Raw genomic sequence first — 21,160 nt, 5'->3', positions numbered from 1 at the left:
ACACGAAGCAGCTCTGCAGTCAGTGATAGTGCCTCCCATTCCAACTGTGCTGGTGGTTATTGTCTCATCTCTGCAGCTCAAGCAGGGGTTCTGCTTTTTTTTTTTTAAACCTTGCAATCATCACCTAGAGCCTGGGAACTATGGCTATGCCTTCCACTTTTCATAACTGATTCATCTGACTCTTATTTTTCCAGTTGACGACATGTGTAGTCATTAAAATAAGAGAATAGTCCTGAAAAAAAAATGGGAAAAAAATTCCCAGAACCTGAGATTAAGTTCTCGGATTGCTAAAACCAAAATGCAATGACATAAAACAGAGAAAAGCATATAATTATTCCATTTGAGAAGCATCAAGTATCTGGCAGTACACTGGTATTCCACCCACTCTTTAAATGAGACTAGCACATGAACTGATTGGTGATTCTTGAGCAAAATTAGCCATCACATTTAGACATATCTCATCCAAGCAACATGTGTTTTAAAGTCTGGCTGTATCCCATTTCCCTTAAAACAGGAAGAGGAGTTCACTAAATATTTTCTTGTGTTGTTCCCAGCTGTAACAGGATGGCAAGAGCTTTCACCTTAAGAGTCTGAGCGTGCGTTTGAGTGTTTGTGTGTGTGTGTGTGCTGGAGACAGCAGGGACTATCACAGAGGTGGTTTTAGTCCTTTGGCAGGTGTTAATATGTCTGTGGACAGACTTAACATCACAACTGTTCAAGATGCAGTCACAAAACTTTGCAGGAGATGGGCGTGGTCTGAGCAAGGGTGCACACATACATACACACTTTACACCCCTGGCTCACATTCATTTTTAAGTCATGGATCACTGTCTCACAGTTTCAATCCTTCCTGTCCACTCAAACACATCAGATAAAATGACAGACCATGCTGTGATGGGATCACAACCATACTGAATAACTCTTGCACATTTCACCTGCTTCATCAAATTCGCTTCTCTCATGTTGTGTGTTCCACTGCACCTTACACACCACTTCGGCGTCTCATTACAATTGCACGACGGTCTCTAGCTTATTAGTTATGCTTCTTTTGTAAACTGTTCACATTCTACTTGTTCACACTTGACTCCTATGAAGTCAAGGGTTTGTGACATTGGTTGACTTGAGTTTAACCTGAGTAAATATTACTTTAAAGTGTTTGCAGTTGAACTTTTATTAATTCTTGTGTTATTTGTTAGTATCGATGGTGTTGTACAGTATAGAGAAAGCATTTTTTCAACAGAGTTTATGAAGTAATTGGCTAAGCATAAGCACAACTATAATCTGTATTCAGCAAAGATTTCTAAGGTGACTATTTTACGGGGCCATGCAAAATGAACAGCAGCATAATGACTACAAAGGCTACAAATTAATTATTATATAACACAGTATAATATGATTTAAAATACACCCAATCTCACTGAACCAGCTAAGTGAACTGCAGGAGTCCTTTCAGTGCAGTTAGTTATCTGTGTGCAGATAGGGCCAAGGTGAGGGGAAAAGGGCAGCCTACAGGAGCTGCTGAATGATGTGCGATGGTGTGAATTAATCTCTCTCTTTCTTTCTCTTACTGCACACAGGCACACACACACACACACACCAGTCACAGGCTCAACCTGTTTCCCAGTTGTCTGCTTCTCTTGTCTTGCCAGCTACCAAAGGCAGGCCTTAATTCCCTCCAATCACAACTACAAAGCCCAATCTCTCCACCCAGAGAGAGATCCAGCAGGATAAAAAAGATTGCCTCAAACCATTCTCTTTCCACACTCACCACTCACCACAACAGCACACACACGGCCACGTGTAAAGCCGACCAAAAAATGAAAAATAGGAACCTGCCCACACTTGCAAACACATACACAAGCCTGTTTATTGTTTGTCAGTTTTCATATCCTTCCTTATTTACTCTCCCTGTAATACAACAGAGTGAAAATTAAATAATGGAAAACAAGATTGCACTTTATTTGTTATTTCTCTCCTCTCTACTTTAAAGTTATTGAAAACTTGTTCTTGTCACCATTGTTTACCACTCGGCTTAAGGGAAAATTGTATCTATGCTTCTCTTTTCCAGATCCATTTTCCATTTCTCTGGGGGTAATAGAGCAAGAAGTCAGGTAGCTCCTGTGCAGGAAATGCAACAGAAGCCAGAAAGTTGCATGAACAATATACATAACCTCTTCTTCTACGTGTCCTGATCACTAACCATTTGATTACAGTCTTTCAGATGTCTTATTTAATGAGTGAAACATTAGGGCTGGTTAAATTTGACAGACATATTATCCTTTCAGTGCTTCCTTGGCTAAAATATCATCATCAGTATCTTCTTTTTATTTCTCAGCTGCAGGCTCACATTAATGGTCTTTATTGGTCTCCATATACCAAATACATCATGGTTAAAAAAGAGAAATGGAGACACGGTTGCCACAGATGAATGTACAGAAATGACACTATAAAAAGCAGAGCCAGTGAAAGCATCAAAATAATGAGCAGAATGGCTTTTTTTTGTCAGCTGGGAGCTCTGCCTTCAACACTTTTGGTTTCGGTGCTGTGTTCAGCCAACCTGTGGCGCCCTGGCTAATGCCTGCATATGAACAGATGATCCGACCTGAATCCAAATCTCTATCCAGATCTCTACAGCCATGGCTGGTAACATGATCATAAAACTGGTGTTTAGACAAAACAATGGCTCTTACTAGAGCGTAACTAAGAATAATTATGGAGGAAAATGTTTGCGCCTCAGGGATAGAAGCACACATATGTAGAAGAGATTATGACAGCAGCATTTAGAGATTTCTGTTTGGCCATATAGAAGAATGGTAGATGAATCAGATTTGGTAAACAAGGCCATTTCATTTTTGGAAATGGTATTCCTTCCATATTAGGTAGTGGAGTGCTGGAAGTCCAGGATATCACACAGCTGGTTGTCAGTGTGGGCAGATGTGATGGGAAGAGATAAAATTAGAACATTTATATGAAGCCAAAAATTCAGTTCAGACTGGGAACAGATGAAATCATCCAGGCCATTTTGAGACTGTCCTTCCCTTAAAGAAAAAGACCTTATAGATCATTTGTGCAGCAGTTTATTATGACCCATAGTCATATTTTATTGTTAGGTGACCTCTTTATTGTTAAGCTAATTCTTCTAGTAATTATTTATTGCAGATTTAAAAAATCTGCATAGGGAGGATGTCGGGGTGGATGGATCGGTCAATAAAACATGACAACAAAGGTCCAGTATGCTTGCTTCCGGGGAGCAGGGAGGCTATTTCATGAGACACTCCTGTGGGTTGCCTCACAGGGCAGGGATAAATACCCTATCTGGTCATTCTGGTTGGAGGACTTGTTTGCCAGTTTACTTTTTCATTTGACCTGTAAACTGTATTCTGACGAGGTTTAAATCTGTACCAATCAGTATTTTCATTTTAACACTGGATCAAATATGCAATTACAACAACTGTGAACAAATGTGAAAGGTATCGCTCAGAGTTTCAAATTATCACCCAACTCTGCAGTTCCCATCAGGTCTGCTGACTCTTCAACACTGTTAAACCAACAACTGGCAGCTGTTTTCAGTCTAATCTTCCAGAAACCCTATATGCAACCTGTCAAGCACCAAATAGTACACAAACAAAGACCAGTAAAAGCAGTAACTAGGTGGTGAACATTGTGGACCCTTCAACTGCTAGTCAGGTATTTCCCTCAGGGGTTGGTGGAGACTAAAACTGAGCTAAACATGGCAGAGCCTTCAGAATTCTTTATTTGCTATTTATTTATTATTTGCTACAGTTATGAAATTACAGTAATCCAGGACTGGGTAGCAGAACTGCTTAACAATTTCCCTTAGAGGATCAATATAGTATATCGATCTATAATATAGATACCGTTATGTGAACAATTGCTCTACTTTGATCAGACATTAATGGCACATTTGGGCAGACAGCAGGCCCTATTTATTTTCTATCAGGTGCATGTGAAACACAGGAATCACCAGGGATGCAAAAAAGAGAGGAGTCTGAAATATCCCTTTATGCAATACTTTATGCAAATGAGGACAAATTTTGCAGCAAAGCTTTATACTGATTTGCAGAAAGACGAGCAAAGGAAGAGTGATACAGTGCTCAGCAAGAAAGTTTATGCTTTAGTAGGTAGTAGACACATGCCTGCAAGTAAAATATTATTATTATAATTTCTAGGTTCTTTTTTGCATGCCCCCTGCCTTCATTCTTCACTTGGACTCTGCTTTGTGATTGGATTGTTATTGTCCAATCAGATTCAGGTGTTAACAATAAGGTCAAACTCAGACTTGTAGTCTTTGTGTAACCTCACAAAGGTTGACTGACAGCAACAAACTTTAGAAATATTTGTGAACATGGCTTTACACACTCAAAATCTGAACCTGGTTTCTACATCCTCGTCACATGATGTTATGGACATCATCACACGATGTGTAACCTTTATTTGAATGCTCCAAATACTCTAGCCACATTAAACAACCGGCAGAAAACGGGACCATATGTTAGGTGAGAGTCAGTCACAGGTGGAAAGGGGAGAAGAAATAGATAGGAATAGAATATAGGTAGTTGCTTTAGAGACCACGATTTGTCATTCTACACAGCAGCCTGTGAACGCTCTTACTTAATAAATATTCATGACAAGTGGAAAGGGTCGTTCACTCTCGTCCTCCCACCATTTGAAAAAGCCTGGGTAAATCTCCACGTGAGAAATGACTCTGTCAGGACCCATTTCAGAGCCACAACTCAGCGACCCTGTCCACCCACCGTCCACACATCAGCGCTGCCACAGAGGCTCCATCTTCCGTAATTCCTCCATCTCTTTCCTTTCTCCCAACCCACTTTTACTTTCTATCCACTCTCCACCTGCCTCACCCTTTCTACCATTCTACCATCATTACCTCCACTCTCCATTCTCTCTTAGTCTCCTTCTCTTTTCTTCACTCTTCATCTGTCTTTTGCACTCTGCATCTTTAACCACACTGAGGCTGAAGGAGGGGTGCCGGACAGACTGATAATTTTATGAGGTGAATGCAGACCAGCTGCATGGTATGCATTATTACTTCTAATAAGGTTCTTGATCTTTTGCACAAGATAGCAAGTGCGAGAGAAAGACGTCTTTTTGTTTGTTTTTTGTTTTTGTGTTGAGCCGGAAGAGTGATGATGCAGAGGAAGAGAAAAACAAGAACAGAGACTGATGGAGAAAATGACAAACATAACGAGCAGCTGAATGATACAGACAGAGATGCCTGGAGGACTTCTAACTTTAAGGGAGAGACAGGGTATCATAAGTTTGAGTCAAACATGAGAACCAAGAGCCAAACTGAATAAATTTGAACTGAGTTGAATGTGGATAAGTTCTCCCACCAGGTTGAAAAAGTGTGTCTTATAGTGTTAAATAAAGGACATGCACACACATGAACCAGTCAAAATGAACAAAGACAAAAAGCGTAACGTGTTTAAAGTACCTACATCTGCAAATGGAGTTCCTGGAATCCACCACAGCTTGTAGGTAAGTGTGACCACAGGGCACGGTTGTACGAGTGTGTAAAAATACGTGTATCTGTGACCTGAACCTAAGCAGCTGGATCAGGGTTTGCTCCAGCTGTCAGTTCCCTGTGTGGAGCTGGAGAAAACCTGAGACATCCAGCTCTCGTCCAGAGACACTCATTAGTACTTCCTACAGAAGTGAGCATGCGTATGTGTGCGCGTTTAAGAAAACCTGGATGTGTGAATACATGTGTGAACGTGTATATGTCCTGGGGTGGGTAGTATGTGATGAGAACAAATGAGAATAGGTCCATCTATGTCTGAGTGCCTTTTACCCAGTACGTCAAATGTATGTCATGTACAACCCAAATGCATGTGATACAAAATCCTGTGGATCCTATTAGGGCTCTGTGGGGGCAATTAAAACAGTGGTGGATCCAGATGAACACACTCAAACTCAAACCCATATACGCACAATGGCACACAAAGCTCAGATGTAGTATTTCAACGTGTTCAACCAGGGATGGTGAGGACACACAGAGGATGCAGAGGAGGAACGAAGCGACGATGGAAGAGAGCTGAGTTAAGACAACATGAGACTGATGGAGAAGAGGAGATATGAGCCGTATCTCCCTTGTATCATCATGAGTAATGTGAGATTGCTTAACAAGATGGATGAGCTAGCACCTCTGGTGAAGAATCAGGTAAACACTTCCAGTAAAGAGCAAGAGCAACAGTTGAAAGAAGGTAGGAGGTAAAACCTTGATGCTGCAACTCAAGAATAAAGTTTATTCATTTGAAACTAAAGTGTGTCTTATGTATGAGCTGGCAACACAAGTGTCCATCTTCAGTATTCAAATCTCCACTGTGATGAGGTTCTCTAAACATGTGTTTTTCTCTAACAAGACACTGCAAGTGTTTATTTTGCTGATTTTGATTTAAGAGAAAAATGATTTGGTGATATAATTTCAAAAATTGGATAAAAACTCAAAGCCTACATCATATACTGCCTCATCTTGGCAACATCATTTTAATGTATGCTCTCCCACGCAGACATTATCACTTCTTGGCTAAGTCAAGTCACTTTCCAACTTGAGCATAAAACAGCAGAAGCAGCTTCCACCCACCCTCTACAAAAACAAAGTGCTAGAGCCTCTTCACATTCAGACTAGGAGAGAGAATACATTTTCTCTGAGAGTTGAGAGTTATCAAGAAGTACCTGGTGGAGTCACATACTTGACATGTGCATTAGCTTTCTAAAGTGTTTTGATTTGTGAATGTTTAGAATAGAAGTCCATATTAGTGGTGAATGCTGTGGTCCTATTATCAACGATAAATTGTTTGAGCATTGACTCCTTTGTCTCAAAGCGCTAAGCTATTCAAATTCAAGAGCAATGTTTCATTTATATCATAGTTTCTGGTTAGTAGAATGAAAAAGCCTCAGAAGTGTTTGAGCAGACAAATCAGAAGCACGCGCACACATGCATGCGCGCGCGCACACACACACACACACACACACACACACACACACACTTCTACTTATATCTTTGTGAGGACACTCCTTAACATAATACTTAATACTACTCCATTCCAATGCTTACCATCTCAACTGAAGGCCTAATCCTAACCCTAACCAAAACCCAATTCTAACCTCAAACCTAAAACCAAGTCATCACTTTCCCAAAATGTCCTCACTCCATAAGGTCTATGCTCAAGTTGGTCCTCACACAGATAGATCTACACACACACACACACACACAGTCCACACAGTCATTTAAGTAGGAAAACTGCTTTAACTTGAGCCATCACCACAAATTCAGCAGAAATATTCACAGTAGCTGGCAGATTATTATGAAAACATTTCCGACTTACGTGTTTTACAGTGTGTGTATGTGCATGTTTCTGCATAGGTTATGTGAGTATGGGGAAATATTAGTAGTAGGCGTCTGAGTGTGCATCAGACAGGGATAGACTGTTAGCAATGTAAGTGAGCCAGACTGGGTCATCATAGAATATCATAAATCATGGGCTACGGCCATGTTAATTTAAGCCCATGTCCTCTGTTGGTAGGAACATGCTGCACCTGTAATGAAGGTGCATGTTCTTGTACTGAGTAGAGAGTCAAAAATATTATAAGACACTGAGACTGTGCTTCTGATAAAACAGCTGAGGTTTAATAACAGAAGAACAGAAGTGGTCAGCCCACTCATTTGCGCTTAATTAAATCCCAAAGACAAAAAAAAAAAATCTTAGTCAAATACTCCTGGTGCCATGTGTACACACACTCTAGCTATGGCTGAAATGAAAAGGACACTTTCCTTTCTCCTCTGGCTCCATTAGAAATAATTATCTCCCATCGATCTTTCCTCAGCTAACCCTCTGCAGAGCAGTGACATGAGCTTGTACTGTCTCAGCCTTCAATTGTCTGTCAACAGTGTGTGTGTGTGTGTGTACGCTTGAGGATGTGTGTGACACGCACAGTGCTGTGCAGTACACTGTTTGACTTGTGACCGCCTGCTAAGGTTTCTGTAATTCTGTAGGAGGCTTGTCCTTACACAGCTGCAGCGCATGACTCCTAGTGGGATTCCAAAAGAGGCAGAAAAGCCCTCTTTGAGCAGGTCAGCCACAGGGGGCCCTGTAATGGTGAATGCACTGATAACTGGCCACCCGGTGTGACTCTACTGTGGCATGAAAAACCAAGCCGTCAGTATGGGGGCCACCACAGCGGAAAATTGTGTCCAGTAAAGCGTGCAAGGTGGGGAGAGGATGTGACAGTGAAGACATGCAATCCTAATGAAAATCAAATCCAGTCAGCTCGCTCCTGAGAGGATCTCTGTGGCAGGAAACCTATAGAACGACTGCAGCTCCCCTGTAGCTGACAAGAGAGGTGAAGTTCTGATAATGAGAGCGATGGAGACCAGCTCTGTAATACGGGTGCATATCTCTTGTCAGAGATTATCACCAAAAAAAAAATGTAATCCTTTTCATGAGGTAAAGAAACAGCCATAGTTTAAATGGCAACCATGAACTTTTTCAGTTGTTTGAATTAGTCACAGCATGTGAGTGAGCAAGGGGGGGCAGTGGCGGTGTAGCGGTGGAAATCACTGCATTCACCTTGCGAGGCCTCAGCCAAAGCCACAGTCTCATCTTTACCTTCATTACTGCTGCCTCAGCCTTCCCATGAGGTTCACAGTACAACCAACTTCACCAGAAGCCCTTAAGTGTACTTGCAAATAGCTATCCAAGCACTTATCCAAATGGATTGCAAACTCTGTGCCCTAAACTCTATGTTTTAATTACTTCAGGTCTGCCGGAAAATTCCACGCATGGATCACCCAAAGCAGGAACTCACTGAAGTAGTCTGAGTCCTTTTGGAAGAGTCTTTTTAAATCAGTGTTAAGCAAATAGTTGGTTCAGATCAGTATGAATGCAAATACTCAACCTGTATAATTGGTAGAAAATGGACAACTTAGGTCGGGCACCCGTGAGCAGACTGCTGTCAGTCAAAATTGGCAGAAAAGTTCAAGAAAGGGTGATCAAAGAGATTTCTGTCTTATCTCAGGAACTGTCACACATCTGCCTTTCAAGTCACAACAATGCTTCATTTCCCCCAGAAATAGCCCATGGCCTCTTAATGACTAACACTCCACTCAAGCAGGCCTTTTGTCTTTGGCGCTCGAGCAACGGGAAGAAGGAGCTTTGTAGATGAGAATCCTTTCATTTTGAATGAAGAAAAACCCTTCACCGCGTGTATATATGAAACTGGAATGCACTGAAAGTGTCAAATATAGCATCTCTACATCATTCCTTGGCCTAAATATTGCACATCAAAGTGAGGATCATGAAGAAGCCACTCAAATAGAGGTCAAACTACTTCAAAAATAAAGTAAAACCAGTACATGTAACTGTCACGAACAAGGTCTTTACTAATCCAGTGGGATCCTCCTTTGCCTTTTTTTTCTCCACTTAATTCTTTTTGCCCCATCATTTTTTTTATTTCATTTGTGAGCTCAAAGCCTTGGACCTTCCTGCACTAATATGAGATAAACCTCTGAATAGAGGACGACATGAATTGTGTCAAAAGGAATTCAACTGAAGTGGCAGCCCTCTGTGTCAGTGGCAGGCAAAAGTTGGCTCCCTCATTCCCCCACACACTGACATCAAAAGCAATAAGTGGGAAGAGCTATTCTAATTGCCTTGAAGCGACCTGCCTGTGTAGGCACCAATATAGTGCTTTGTGTGCTCGCTTCAAATGAGTCCTCCAATTCCTGTCTGTTTCTTGACAGTCAAGTTCAGGGGTTTAAATGGCCACTCTGCCTCTACAAAGCACCAGCATGAACAGCAGTACATGGTGGCAGAAATGCACAAGCAAACACGGTTACACAATCACGTCCATACCTACACGTTCACACACACACACTCACAGTTTAAACACCAAGTGGATGTGAGTGGCAATTATTCTTGACAACCCTTAAAAAAAAATATCTGGCATTCTGTCGCCATCTAGGCAGCAGCGGTGGTACTGCGTGCATCAGGGCAGACAGAAAGATTGATTTTTCTTTTTTTTCTCAGGGGCCAAACATTTTTCCCACCAGATGTCTCCTGCAACAGTGAAGCATGGATCATTTGGGAGGCTATTGAATATGGGGACTGACAGGCAGAGGGAGAATGGGTACAAATTAGATGTAAAAACCATCCCGCTGTCTTGTGTGAATTTCCTACCAAGTAAAAGGAGAAAAAGACTAGAGACACATCCAGGAACAGAAGAACTAAAGAACTGGAAGTGAGCTGGTGAGAAGGAAAATGGGCAAAGAAACGCCGTGGAGCAGCAAAGACAAAAAAAAAAAAAAAGGATAAAGCGAGTAAGCTGGAGTGATTTCTTGTAAAAGTCAAGAAGACCTTCTCCACTATCAGTTCCGTTTAACAGCAGAGAGGGATTTGATTACTTCAAAGACACTTGCTGAACATGGAGTGAAGTGAAAAACCCCAGAGTCATGTTGAGAGAGAATAAAAAAGTAGGACTGATGCCTTCAAACAATCACATGCTCTGAGAGTAAAGTGGCACATCAGAGAATGAGTTTTCACAGGAGCTTTAAAAACAATGTTAAAGTCAAGGTGATGATACATCTTGTATTATTAGCTCTTAGACCAAATGTAGCATTCTGGGCTTCCTTGATATTTGCAACAAAGGTGCAGCCCTGTTCGTCTTCTGCAGTAACACCGAATTTAATGTTCTGTTGTTGCTGGTTTTTTTTAAACACTAACCTTGAGATCAGTTCTAATTCAACTACAAAGTGACACATTCAAAATAAGTGTAAACATAAAATCATTACGGGGAAGAATTTAACAATTACAGCAGATTAGAGAGTGAGGAATGAAAAGCTTTGTTAAAAAGCACTGGGCAGCAGAAATACTTATGTCTGTGGTGTGTGTGTGTGTGTGTGCGTGTGTGCGTGTGTGTGTCTGTGTGTGTCTGTGTGTGTGTGTGCAGACCAAATGCAGCCCAAACAGCATGCATGATGAACCAGCATGATGCAAGTCTTTGCCACCAACTAATCCTCTATTCTTTTATCCATGTTCTCTAACAAAATCCTCTGTTATAGCAAATGACATGTAAACATAAATATACATACATGTGCAACACTTGCGGGACACTGCAATGTAAATTCAATACCCAAATCAACATCTTTCTATCACGGTGTCAACAGAGAGTGACTATGAAATGCTTCACAAAGGTAGGATTCTGGGCTTAAGTACTGGATTGCATTAGACTGTACAGCTGTTCCTGTGTTTCACTCTACATTTTCTTCACCATGCTGTCATAACTATTTGTAAATCAGATGAGGTGGTCTGCAAATCCCCTTAATTGTGAAGTTTATTTTTTGTCTACAGAAACAGATATTGTGCATGTTTAACATTATTCCCCTCAAAGGTTTGGTTACTTGAGTTACCACTTTTTCCTCATGTTGAGCAAGGGAATAGTCCACATTAGTATGCCAAAGGTAGACTAATCCATAGGGGATAGTGCAACGTGAGCATACAGCAGGCCATGCATCACATACTTTCAGTTAAGTCCTCAGATACACACTCAGAGATTTCTAGACCTCATTAAAATCTAAAGTTGCCAGCCTGAAAAAAAAATGTACTGAGGACCTCAGAGAAAGCAAGAGCACACACAAGTGTTCTTTTAGGTGTTCATCTAAATTTGTATATAAAGCCTAATTGGGGCTAGGTCACTTTGAATCCACCCTGAGGTACTTATTGCAGCACAGTGGATTACTGTTAGCATTTTGAATTTTCCTCCCCTGTGCTCCGTTTAGTTTGATAAGTGCGGGTAAATATGAGGGCAGGGAAAACCTGAATTTGCAGACAAGAACAACTGAGTCAGTGTGTCTCTGATTTATATCTGGTTCAGTGTCTATGAAGATTCTCAGTCATCCAGCTCACGATTATCCAAGAAGGGTTGAATTGAGGGCAACTGGACTTGGTTGTAGATAAGCAAGAGGCTTCTGCGGTCCTGGACTGAACTTCAGTTTCGGACTGAAATGAAGAAGCCTCTTGGATTTGGTGTAACTTTTCACCTACCAATTTAGCTTCTTAGCAGCCAGGGATGCACAAGACCCATCCACCTGCAGAAACGCTGCTCAGGAGCAACTCACATACCAACAGGTCGAGATCAGCTGGCAGAGATCTCCATCACCCACTTTTGACCCTATAGCTATGTTTAATAATGCAGTCAGTGATGTAAAGCCAGCTATTCAGTGACCTACACCAAGGGGCTCTTACTCATGACTCAAGATCAGTCTGCATCACATCTATTACCTTAACGAAATAAAAGTGAATCACATAAACAATGGAGCACTGCTCGCTGAAAGGCTAATGCATTACAATATCATCGCCTGCTACTATTATCAGCAAAACTACTCTTGTGGAAGAAATGGGAGCCCGCAGTACCAGCCCTTTTACATGAATACTCCCACTGTGCTGCTGGCGGCTTCACACACTCTGTGGCAATAGAGAGGAGTCATCGCAATCACACTGAAAAAAGAAACTTGTGCCTCCTGCCAAACAGAGGCTTGAGCTTGTGAGTGTGTGAGCGTGTGTGTGTGTGTGAGTGAGACAGAAAAAGAGAGGGGAGACATGTCTGGATGTTTGTGAGTATGGAAAAGAGACAGACAAACAGAGTGGGTGAATAGCTCATGAATATCTGTAATGTGTTACAGAGAGTGTTTGTCAGAGTGGATGGAGGAGGAGGAGGAGGAGGAGGAGGAGGCACAGGCAGAGAGATGGAGAAAGTAAGAGAGAGAGAGAAAAGGGGGTGTGGACCATATCTCTCTTTCTCCCTCTCACACACACACACACACTTGAGATTTTACATGTCGTCGTCAGAGAGGGACACTGCCGTTATCTCTACCTGGGTATCTTCTGTATGTGGCTCTTTGTCCGTCTAACACCCATTTTATCTGCATGCTTGTTCATCTGCTTGTCTGACCACAGAACTGACAAGAAGAGAACAAACTGAGATGAAAGTGTGATCAACTGGAGGGACAGCGTCGCACTGTATTGCTGTGTCCTTCACACATGGATACTGAGGCCTTTTGTGTGTGTGTCTGTCTCTTCTGTGCTTTCTCAACCTATTAAAACTCAGCGCTACTCACAAATAAGCCATTAATCCACTCTCCTAGGAAGCAGGGTTTTCTCTCCTCTCTTTTTTTTTCCACTTGGCACATTTCACGATTACACCACGCAATGTCCATTGGCGTTTTGCATAATTAGGCCACTTATATCAAATGCAGACAGATTCTAATGGAGCGCTAAGGGGACATATTTACTTTAATTACTACTCTCACTATCTCTGTCCCTCATCCCTCCCTCGCTTCAGCCTCCTCTCATCCACTCCCTTCCCTCAGGAGAGCTGCGGTGGCAACGTCAAGGGAAAGAAGATTGAAGAAGACTGTGTTTCCCTCAAAGGTCACACCCTCCCACAGTGGAGTTAAGATAGCGTTTGACCTTATAGTCCATTACAGCACAGCACTGCTCAACCACAGTCACAGGGGAACACACAGATAAATATATAAAAAAAAAAACTTGGCCCCAGTGTTTCAGACAGTCCCGTTAAAAGAAAAAAATCAGTGTAAGTGCACAGGTGTACAAATGTGCATGTGTGTGCGTTTGTGTTTGTGTTTGTGCATGTTGAGTGTCTCTAGTGAGGTGTGCATGCATGCATGTGTGTTGAATTTACAGGAAGCTTTTAGAGTTAGATGCTCTAAAAAAAAAAACACAGAAAAGAAGACTCTTGCACCACAGACTTTAGTTGTCTGTGTACTTTCACATAGGAAATAGCACAGAGAAGTAGAAAGTAAAGGAGACTGAAACCTCAAAATCCCCATACTAGAGAGCCTATTTGCCAGCTGATTGTTAGAGCCACAGTAACACCAGGGTACATTTAGACAGCAAAGTGTAGATTGTGTTGGCTGCTTTCAGTTGAGCCATTTCATGCTCTTTTTATTCCGGGTGTTTGTGTGTCTCTGTAGGCTGTTAAAATTGCAAACGTCTCTGCAATTTTTCTAAACTCTAACCCTTTATTCTGCCAGCTTGACCATGGGAGCTTAAACGCCAGGCAGCAGTGTGAGAGGAGATGAGGGCAGAATGAGAAGACAGCAAGGAAGTTGTGAGGAAGGGTGAGGAGGACAGACAAGGGGACGGAAGAGGAAAAAAAATGAAAGAAAGCATCCTGCCTTAATGACTGGCATTCCTCATTAGTGTCATCATTAGCCTTAGTAGCTTGTTGCTCCATAACCAGACCATTATTAAACAAAACAAAAAAAAAAAGAACCACTGAAGCAGCACTCAGTAACAGAGGGATGGAAGGTCTGAAAGGACACTTTGCACTGAAAAATTTCCTCTGGAGAAACAAGAGGTTAGCAGGGGGTCTACTTTGAAAGGCTGACTCATTGTAACCAGTAATGGACATGACATGGCTCCATCTGTACTGTCCACAAAGAGGAAACCACAGGAAAGTGAAGGGTGCACATAGACTGAGCATCCTTCATTATCCAGTGCAAAGAGGGATAATACATTGCACTATATGACTGAACAATAAACCCATTGGTGTACATGTTTAGAAGTGATGCGACCTCAAAATGGAAAATGATAGAGATCATAAGAGTACGGTGCTGAAAACAGCACAGACTGTTATTGAGTATGGGTGTGTGCACTCATATCTCACACCTGTTGATGCACTCATGAATAATAAATGGCCCTGACATGCTAGGAACGGCCGCGTCCTCTCTTTTCGATAATGCTAGATCAATGAACTGCCTCAAGAACTGAGCGAGGGCGAGACACAATGGGCGAGGGAGTCAGAGAGAAGGATAAACAGATAAAGTTGTGGCTGTCCGTGTCCCCGGCATCTCTGGGTGTGTATGCGCGTGTTTGTGTGTCACCTCGAAGGTCAGCCATGTCTATGGGTAACAGGACACCATGGCAACTCTCTGCCTTCAGCGCCAACACTTTAAACATTTTTCCTGGAGACCATGACCTCTCTCTCCACGCTCTATCTTCCTCTCTCTCTGCACCGGCAGTGGCTTAAACAAGAACTTTAACAGTCTGTTGGCCACTGCACCCATAAACGTCCATGACAGCAAATCTTCCCGCAGACACGCCCAGGTGCCAGCCCAGAATTTAAACTGTGAGTATAACTGTCATCCTCCACTCGGAAGACAGACAGAGTGTAAAGCGAACAAATGGTGTTGAGCATTTTGAGGAAATAAACGGGGGATTAAGGTTGGTAAATCACATTAATTAAGGTAAAAGACGAGTTTCACAGGGTGGCGAGGATGCGAGACGATACGAAAACTGAGGAGGCAGAAAAAAAGAAAACAACGAATATACAAGTGAGACAAAGAGGGGGGAAGACAGGGAGGAGGAATCAAAGTGGGAGAAAAAAGAAGGAGAGAAAAATCCTTGCACCTGCAACGCCCAGCTGTGCTGTGCTTATTCTGAATCGTTGCTCCACCCGGAGAGACTGCTTAGCGTTTCATTTGGAAAACAGGGATTTATTGCCAAGGAGGGGGCTGCTTCTGGTGTGTGTGTGCCCATATGTGGGTGAGGAGGTGGTAGGTGGGAGGAAGGGAGGTGTGTATGGCAGCTCATCGTGGAGAAGAACTTGGCTCCCTACCTGAGCATCTATAAATAAGAGTACCTCGTTCGATCCCACACGCTGCACTGTAATATGGTGAGATTGGACGTTCCTGTGATTCTGAGTGGGGTGAAGGCAGGTTTACAATTTTCATTTGGAGGATGAGTCAAGTGGAATAAGTGTGTGTTTACGATTTACATACAAATGTGCACGCATTTTGTGTGTGAGTGTTTGTGTGTGTGTGTTTCGGTACAGGCTGGTAAGCTGTGCGTTGGATCACTGGAGAGGAAAACACTGACATATGGTATATGTTTTCAGTGGTTTGCATTAATGTGCATTTGATTCACTTCATGGACTCATTTACATCAAAATATTTACAGCTACTGCTTCTGGTGGGACAGCCAGAGGATGGAGATTCCCCTAGAGGAGCTGGGTCAGCCTGTAAATCGGCCAGCCAGAAGTACAGGCCAAAGGACAGTCAGCACCATACATCTAACCTGCTAGAGATCTGGCTCTGCGTTTGACTGAGTGTGTGTCTCTGAGTGAACTTTTCCTGTAGGGAACGTGTGTGTGGAAGTACAGAGTACAGAAAAGCTCTTAGTTTTGAAGACATTTTGTGTGTGTGTGTGTGTGTGTGTCAGAGGGGAGGTCATAATCAATAAAACAGGGAGTTAAATCATTTCTTTGTAGACACTATTAGCCTGCATCATAATCACTTCGGATCAGAAGATCGAACGACAACGTGGCAATGAACCGAGGGCCTATCCAATTAAAAATGAATAATACACTGCAGAAAATGTGCACTATAAGCCTACACGGGTCAAACAAGAAATACCAAATGAGCTGTGCTGTCTGCTGCCTCTCAGTACATCCGGAGGCGAGTGAGGATGAGAGAAGAGGGAGAAGCTGCGCAACAACACAGAGTTTCCCAAATGAGCTGTTTGCCTGCCACGCTTCGGGGCTCTCCCACTGTTGTTGTGTTTGGAAATAGTCTCAGCTAGCTTATTTTAAAATTAGCTGCCGCTTAAACCTTTGCAGCGTGCCACCAGAAGTGCCATATAGAGCAGCTACACACTAAATACTTTAATAGTAATTAGCACTGATCTTCATGTAGGGAATATATGGTTTTTATATGTGTTTTTTTTTTTCTGTCTGCATGAGAAGGTCAGAGGTCAAGGCAGCTTGGAGAAGAGCACCCTTGCAGCTGGATTCACCCTTGCTCAAGGACACCTATGAAGGGTATGGTCACACAAAACAGTGGACAAAAGTGTTAAGAGATAAAAAAAAAAAAAAAAAAAAAAAAACATTAGACTGAACATCCTTGCCCTCCTCCAGTTAAATAGCAGTTTAAAGACTTGACTGGCAGAGACAGCTGTTCCCAGTTACCTCTCTCTCTCCCCATATTAAAGTCAGATCAAACGGGCGAGTGGCTCTATCACAGTGGGAATTAAGGCTTTATTAAATATCCCGAGAGAGTCCACGTCTACGGAGAGCAATAGACTGAGTAAAATACCCAGAGAGACGACACAAATAACACAGCAGAGCGGCCAAGTAAGTTCCCTGCCTCTCTTTCTGTCTCTCTGACACCCCCCCTCCTCTCTCACTCTCTCCCACTCTTTCTCTCTCTCTCTCTCTCTCTCTCTCTCTCTCTTCCCTCTTCTCCTCCATCCGCCTGTGTGCCTGCCACACACACACACACACACACACACACACACACACACACACACACACACAAGCCCAAAGAAACGCTCAAGTTAGTGGCTGAGCGGAATATAGATGCGACCGGAGACAAGAGCCGGAGCCGTGATTTGCACATAGACATGAGATACACTCCGCGCTCTCTTTCTCTCCCAACAACCCGCCCACCCTCCCCATCTCATCCATCCCCTGTTCATCCTCTGTTTCTCTCCCTCTCTCTGTCGCTCTGGTCTTTTACAGAAAATGTGAAAAGCATTCCTAAAGTGAGCGAGCACTGCAGACTGTCAGACCCGACACCTTCTGCCCCCTAAACTCGGTGCCATAAATGACAGCCACGCGCGCAGAGGGGACCAAACGGGGGTAAACTTGCTCTGGTGCGGAACGGATGGTTCCGGCAGGGCAGGTGAACGCGCTGTGTGGGTACATGCAGACTCGGGGAAAAACTTGTCGAGCCACAAACACATGAGTAGCCCGAGCGAGACAAGAAGGATGCCCAAAAAGAGAGTCCGATCGCTCTCCATCTCTGTGAAATTTGTCCCAAAATCTTTCTCTCTGTGTGTCTTCTCAAACGCGCGTACACACACACACACACACACACACACACACACACACATACACACACACACACACCTTCAGTCTTACCTGGTGGACGAGGAAAGCCAAGAGGATGCGGACTCCAGTCTCCATGGTCGGTTGAATTTCTCTCGGTGTGCAACAGAAACGGATTCAAGACAGGGTGATAGAGGCTGGGTCAGCTCTGCTCATAATTCCACTGTCCAAGCGCCGGAGAGAGAGGAACGCCTTACGCCGTGAGCCGCCAGCTGCCAACTTCCCCCAAATACAACTGCAGTCTGATCAGCAGAGCATTGGATAGTGAAGCCGAGACCACGACCAATAGATTTATGAGGAGGACTGAGAGGGGGTGGGGGGGGCGAGGGAGGTGAGACGAGAGGGAGAGGGGAGTGGTAGTGGTGCGGGTGAGGAAGGGGAGTCCGTCTCCACCTGAGTGGAGGGTCAGCATCCCTATTTTTGCTGTGGTCAAATCTGAGACAGTGACTTAATTTGTGGAGTTTGAAATGATCGGCGTGGTGCAGCAGCGGGTTTCGAGGATTCATCAACATCTCACGTATCATGTGCCGTTTTTTTTTTTTCTCTTTCTCATCAGACAGGTTTATAACCCTTTTACCAGCATCTATAATCCGTCCCCTTTTAAAGGTGATTTACGGGCTCTATCATCTTACATTCAGTGCAGGAGTGAGGGCGCACGGGAAGCCTCCGTAAAATGAGTCTGCCTGCGGGGATCCTGAGAGGGATAAACTTCAGTAACCATACATTTCAGGATTCTGTAATTTTACAGTAAATCAACCACAACATTAAAACCAGTTATTCATATATCAGTATATATCAGTCTCTCTCTCTCTCTCTCTCTCTCTCTCTCTCTCTCTCTCTCCATATATATACAGTATATATATATATATAAGAGAGAGAGAGAAAGTATGTATATATATGCACAATTCAGCCACAGCATTAAAACATTATGACTGGTTTTGTGGCTGACTGGTGGATTGGTGCTTACAAAGGAATATTGCCCTTTAGACATAACTATAGGTTAACATCATCCGAATACTTCCTGGCTTTAATATTCTAAAACCATCATAGTGATTTTTCATTTTTCATTATGAGCTCTATGTTTTCCTTCCTCCTAGCTGAGATAATGAATTGTTAATTTGTGTGGGGAATTTTATTTGGTTGTTTGTCAGAAGAAGCTTTTCAGTCAGTGTGCGCACCTGAGCCTAAGGGCATCTCCCTCCCTCTCTCTCTCTCTTCTTCTTCTTCTTTTTCTTCTTCTTCATCCATGTGTGTTGTCTTTGGAGGCGGCAAAGTCAAATTTTCTCAGCCGCTGTTTGTCATGTGGTCCCACCTTAAACAAACTACACTGATTTACTGAAATCATCTTCATGACAGAACTTACAATTAATCCCAGATATAAGGAGGCATAATTACTTTTAAAGGGACGCTCCAACAATTTATTAACATAAATTTGGTTGTGTGGTGTGTGGTGAGCCAGACCCTTTACGACTGATTGAGCAGGTCATCAATGAGACCAGCAATTCAGCAATGTATCCATATTAGAAAATGTACTTTGTAATTGGTACTTTTGAATATTTAAGTATGCTTAAAAGGAAGTACTCCACAGTGCTTTAACTCAAGTAAAATTTTGACCGAACAACTTTCATGCGTAGTTGAGTAATATTCGACAAGGACTATCTATACTTTGAGTCCAGTGTTGGGATTGAGTATTTTGCTCACCACTGGTGACACTTTACATTTTTCTAATTTTTGACTGTTTTTATTTCTACAGCTTTCGCTCAAATCTGGCCTACCCAGTCTGCTTGTGCTGTTCCAAATATGTCAGTCGCCTTGATGACTAGGACATCATCCAGTTTCTATGGTGTATAATATCAAGTGCAATCAACACTTAAGTATTTTATTTGTATCTTTATCTGTATAGTGTAGTGTGTTTTATACTTAATATAAAGAGTCAGTGGTTTCTTGTTGCCATATTTGATCTACATGTTTTTGTGCTGCATGTGTGTTTTGCTGAACTTAAGACAATTTTCCACTGAATTGCAACAAATTCTGTTCAGTACTATTCAAGTGGAATATCCCTTTAAAGGACAAGCATGGTGATTTTCTATATTCTTCTCACTGTCAACAAATCTCATGAAGAGACTTAAACCAATAACCCACTGATGCACAGAAGGACTGTTTGTGCAGCCAAGCTTGATATACCGTACAGTAGATGATTCCTTTGTGCCAGAGAGCTCCATTGTTATTCAAAAACTATTAAACAACAGATAAATGAGCCACACAGTGGCGCTGGGTGACGTGTTTCTACATTTTGAATCATTCAGAATCACGCTCACATACAATGTTCTGCTGCCGCCGTTCTCATTTAAACACTTAATGTGCAGCTGATAACAGTCAACAGCAGCATATGAACAACAAAATGAACTTTTTCCTTCTGTTTGATCTTACTAAAAACTACAGTGCCCAGTTGGGAAATTATTTTTTTAAAACATGACACTGTGTATAGGGACTGAATTTAAAGATATAGATTTTCATTAGGAACAAAAGAGCTTGGGTGCCTTTATTGGCCCAGACAGGCTGGGGAAGTTAGAAAATATTACCGAAGAGAAAAAGTAATAAATCGTCAGTTTTGGTCTTTTCGTGGCTTTTTGCTTTTCTTTTCTTTTTTTTTCTTTTTTTGAAAATCTGAAAAATCTAAACTATCTGCAGCCTTTTACTTTAAGTTAGAAGACAGCCACGTCCTTGCTGAGATGCCCTTCAGCAAAACACTCAATAGCTACAGTAATGCTGCTCTGTAACTGCCTGTGACTTCTGAGTTTCCTGTTGGAAGTAATCAATTGACTAGCACATAATTACTAAAATGGAGGATGACTCATTTGAATTCAACCCTGTGGCTGATGAAAGTCCCAATACTATACAACATGTTGCTTTTAGTCTCTTTATAGTTTCATCAAGTCACACAGGACCTACCATCACTAGAATACTTGGACTGTTTAGTTGTAATATAAATTATATGTAATTAAGCATGTAAGTAAAACAGGTTTGCTTAGAAGGTAAAAAAAAAAAAAGTTAATGCAAGATTTTGACCCTTAGAAATGGAAAGAGTGAGATGAGTGAGTCTCCTGCTCAGAGGAAGAGCAAAGGAACTGTGAGATAATGAAAACATTCAGAGCTTCTCCCTGTCTTTCACTCTGTTTCTCACACATACAAACACATTCATAAAGGTGTATAT

General features: G+C 42.3%; 1 protein-coding gene across 2 annotated transcripts in view; it reads right to left on the bottom strand.

The window, feature by feature from the left end:
* The window catches only part of cdh13 (cadherin 13, H-cadherin (heart)), a 305,886-nt gene extending 287,786 nt beyond the window's left edge, over positions 1-18,100 (bottom strand). For both annotated transcript variants that reach the window (XM_041038356.1, XM_041038357.1), the window contains exon 1: positions 17,980-18,100. In XM_041038356.1, coding sequence (XP_040894290.1) covers positions 17,980-18,024 — 45 coding nt within the window. In that variant the 5' untranslated portion in view covers positions 18,025-18,100. The remainder of the gene's footprint in view (positions 1-17,979) is intronic.
* Between the last annotated feature and the right edge of the window lie 3,060 nt (positions 18,101-21,160).

The sequence above is a fragment of the Toxotes jaculatrix genome, chromosome 5 (assembly GCF_017976425.1).
Source record: "Toxotes jaculatrix isolate fToxJac2 chromosome 5, fToxJac2.pri, whole genome shotgun sequence".
NCBI classification, from domain to species: Eukaryota; Metazoa; Chordata; class Actinopteri; family Toxotidae; genus Toxotes; species Toxotes jaculatrix.
This window is presented reverse-complemented; position numbering and strand designations above follow the sequence as displayed.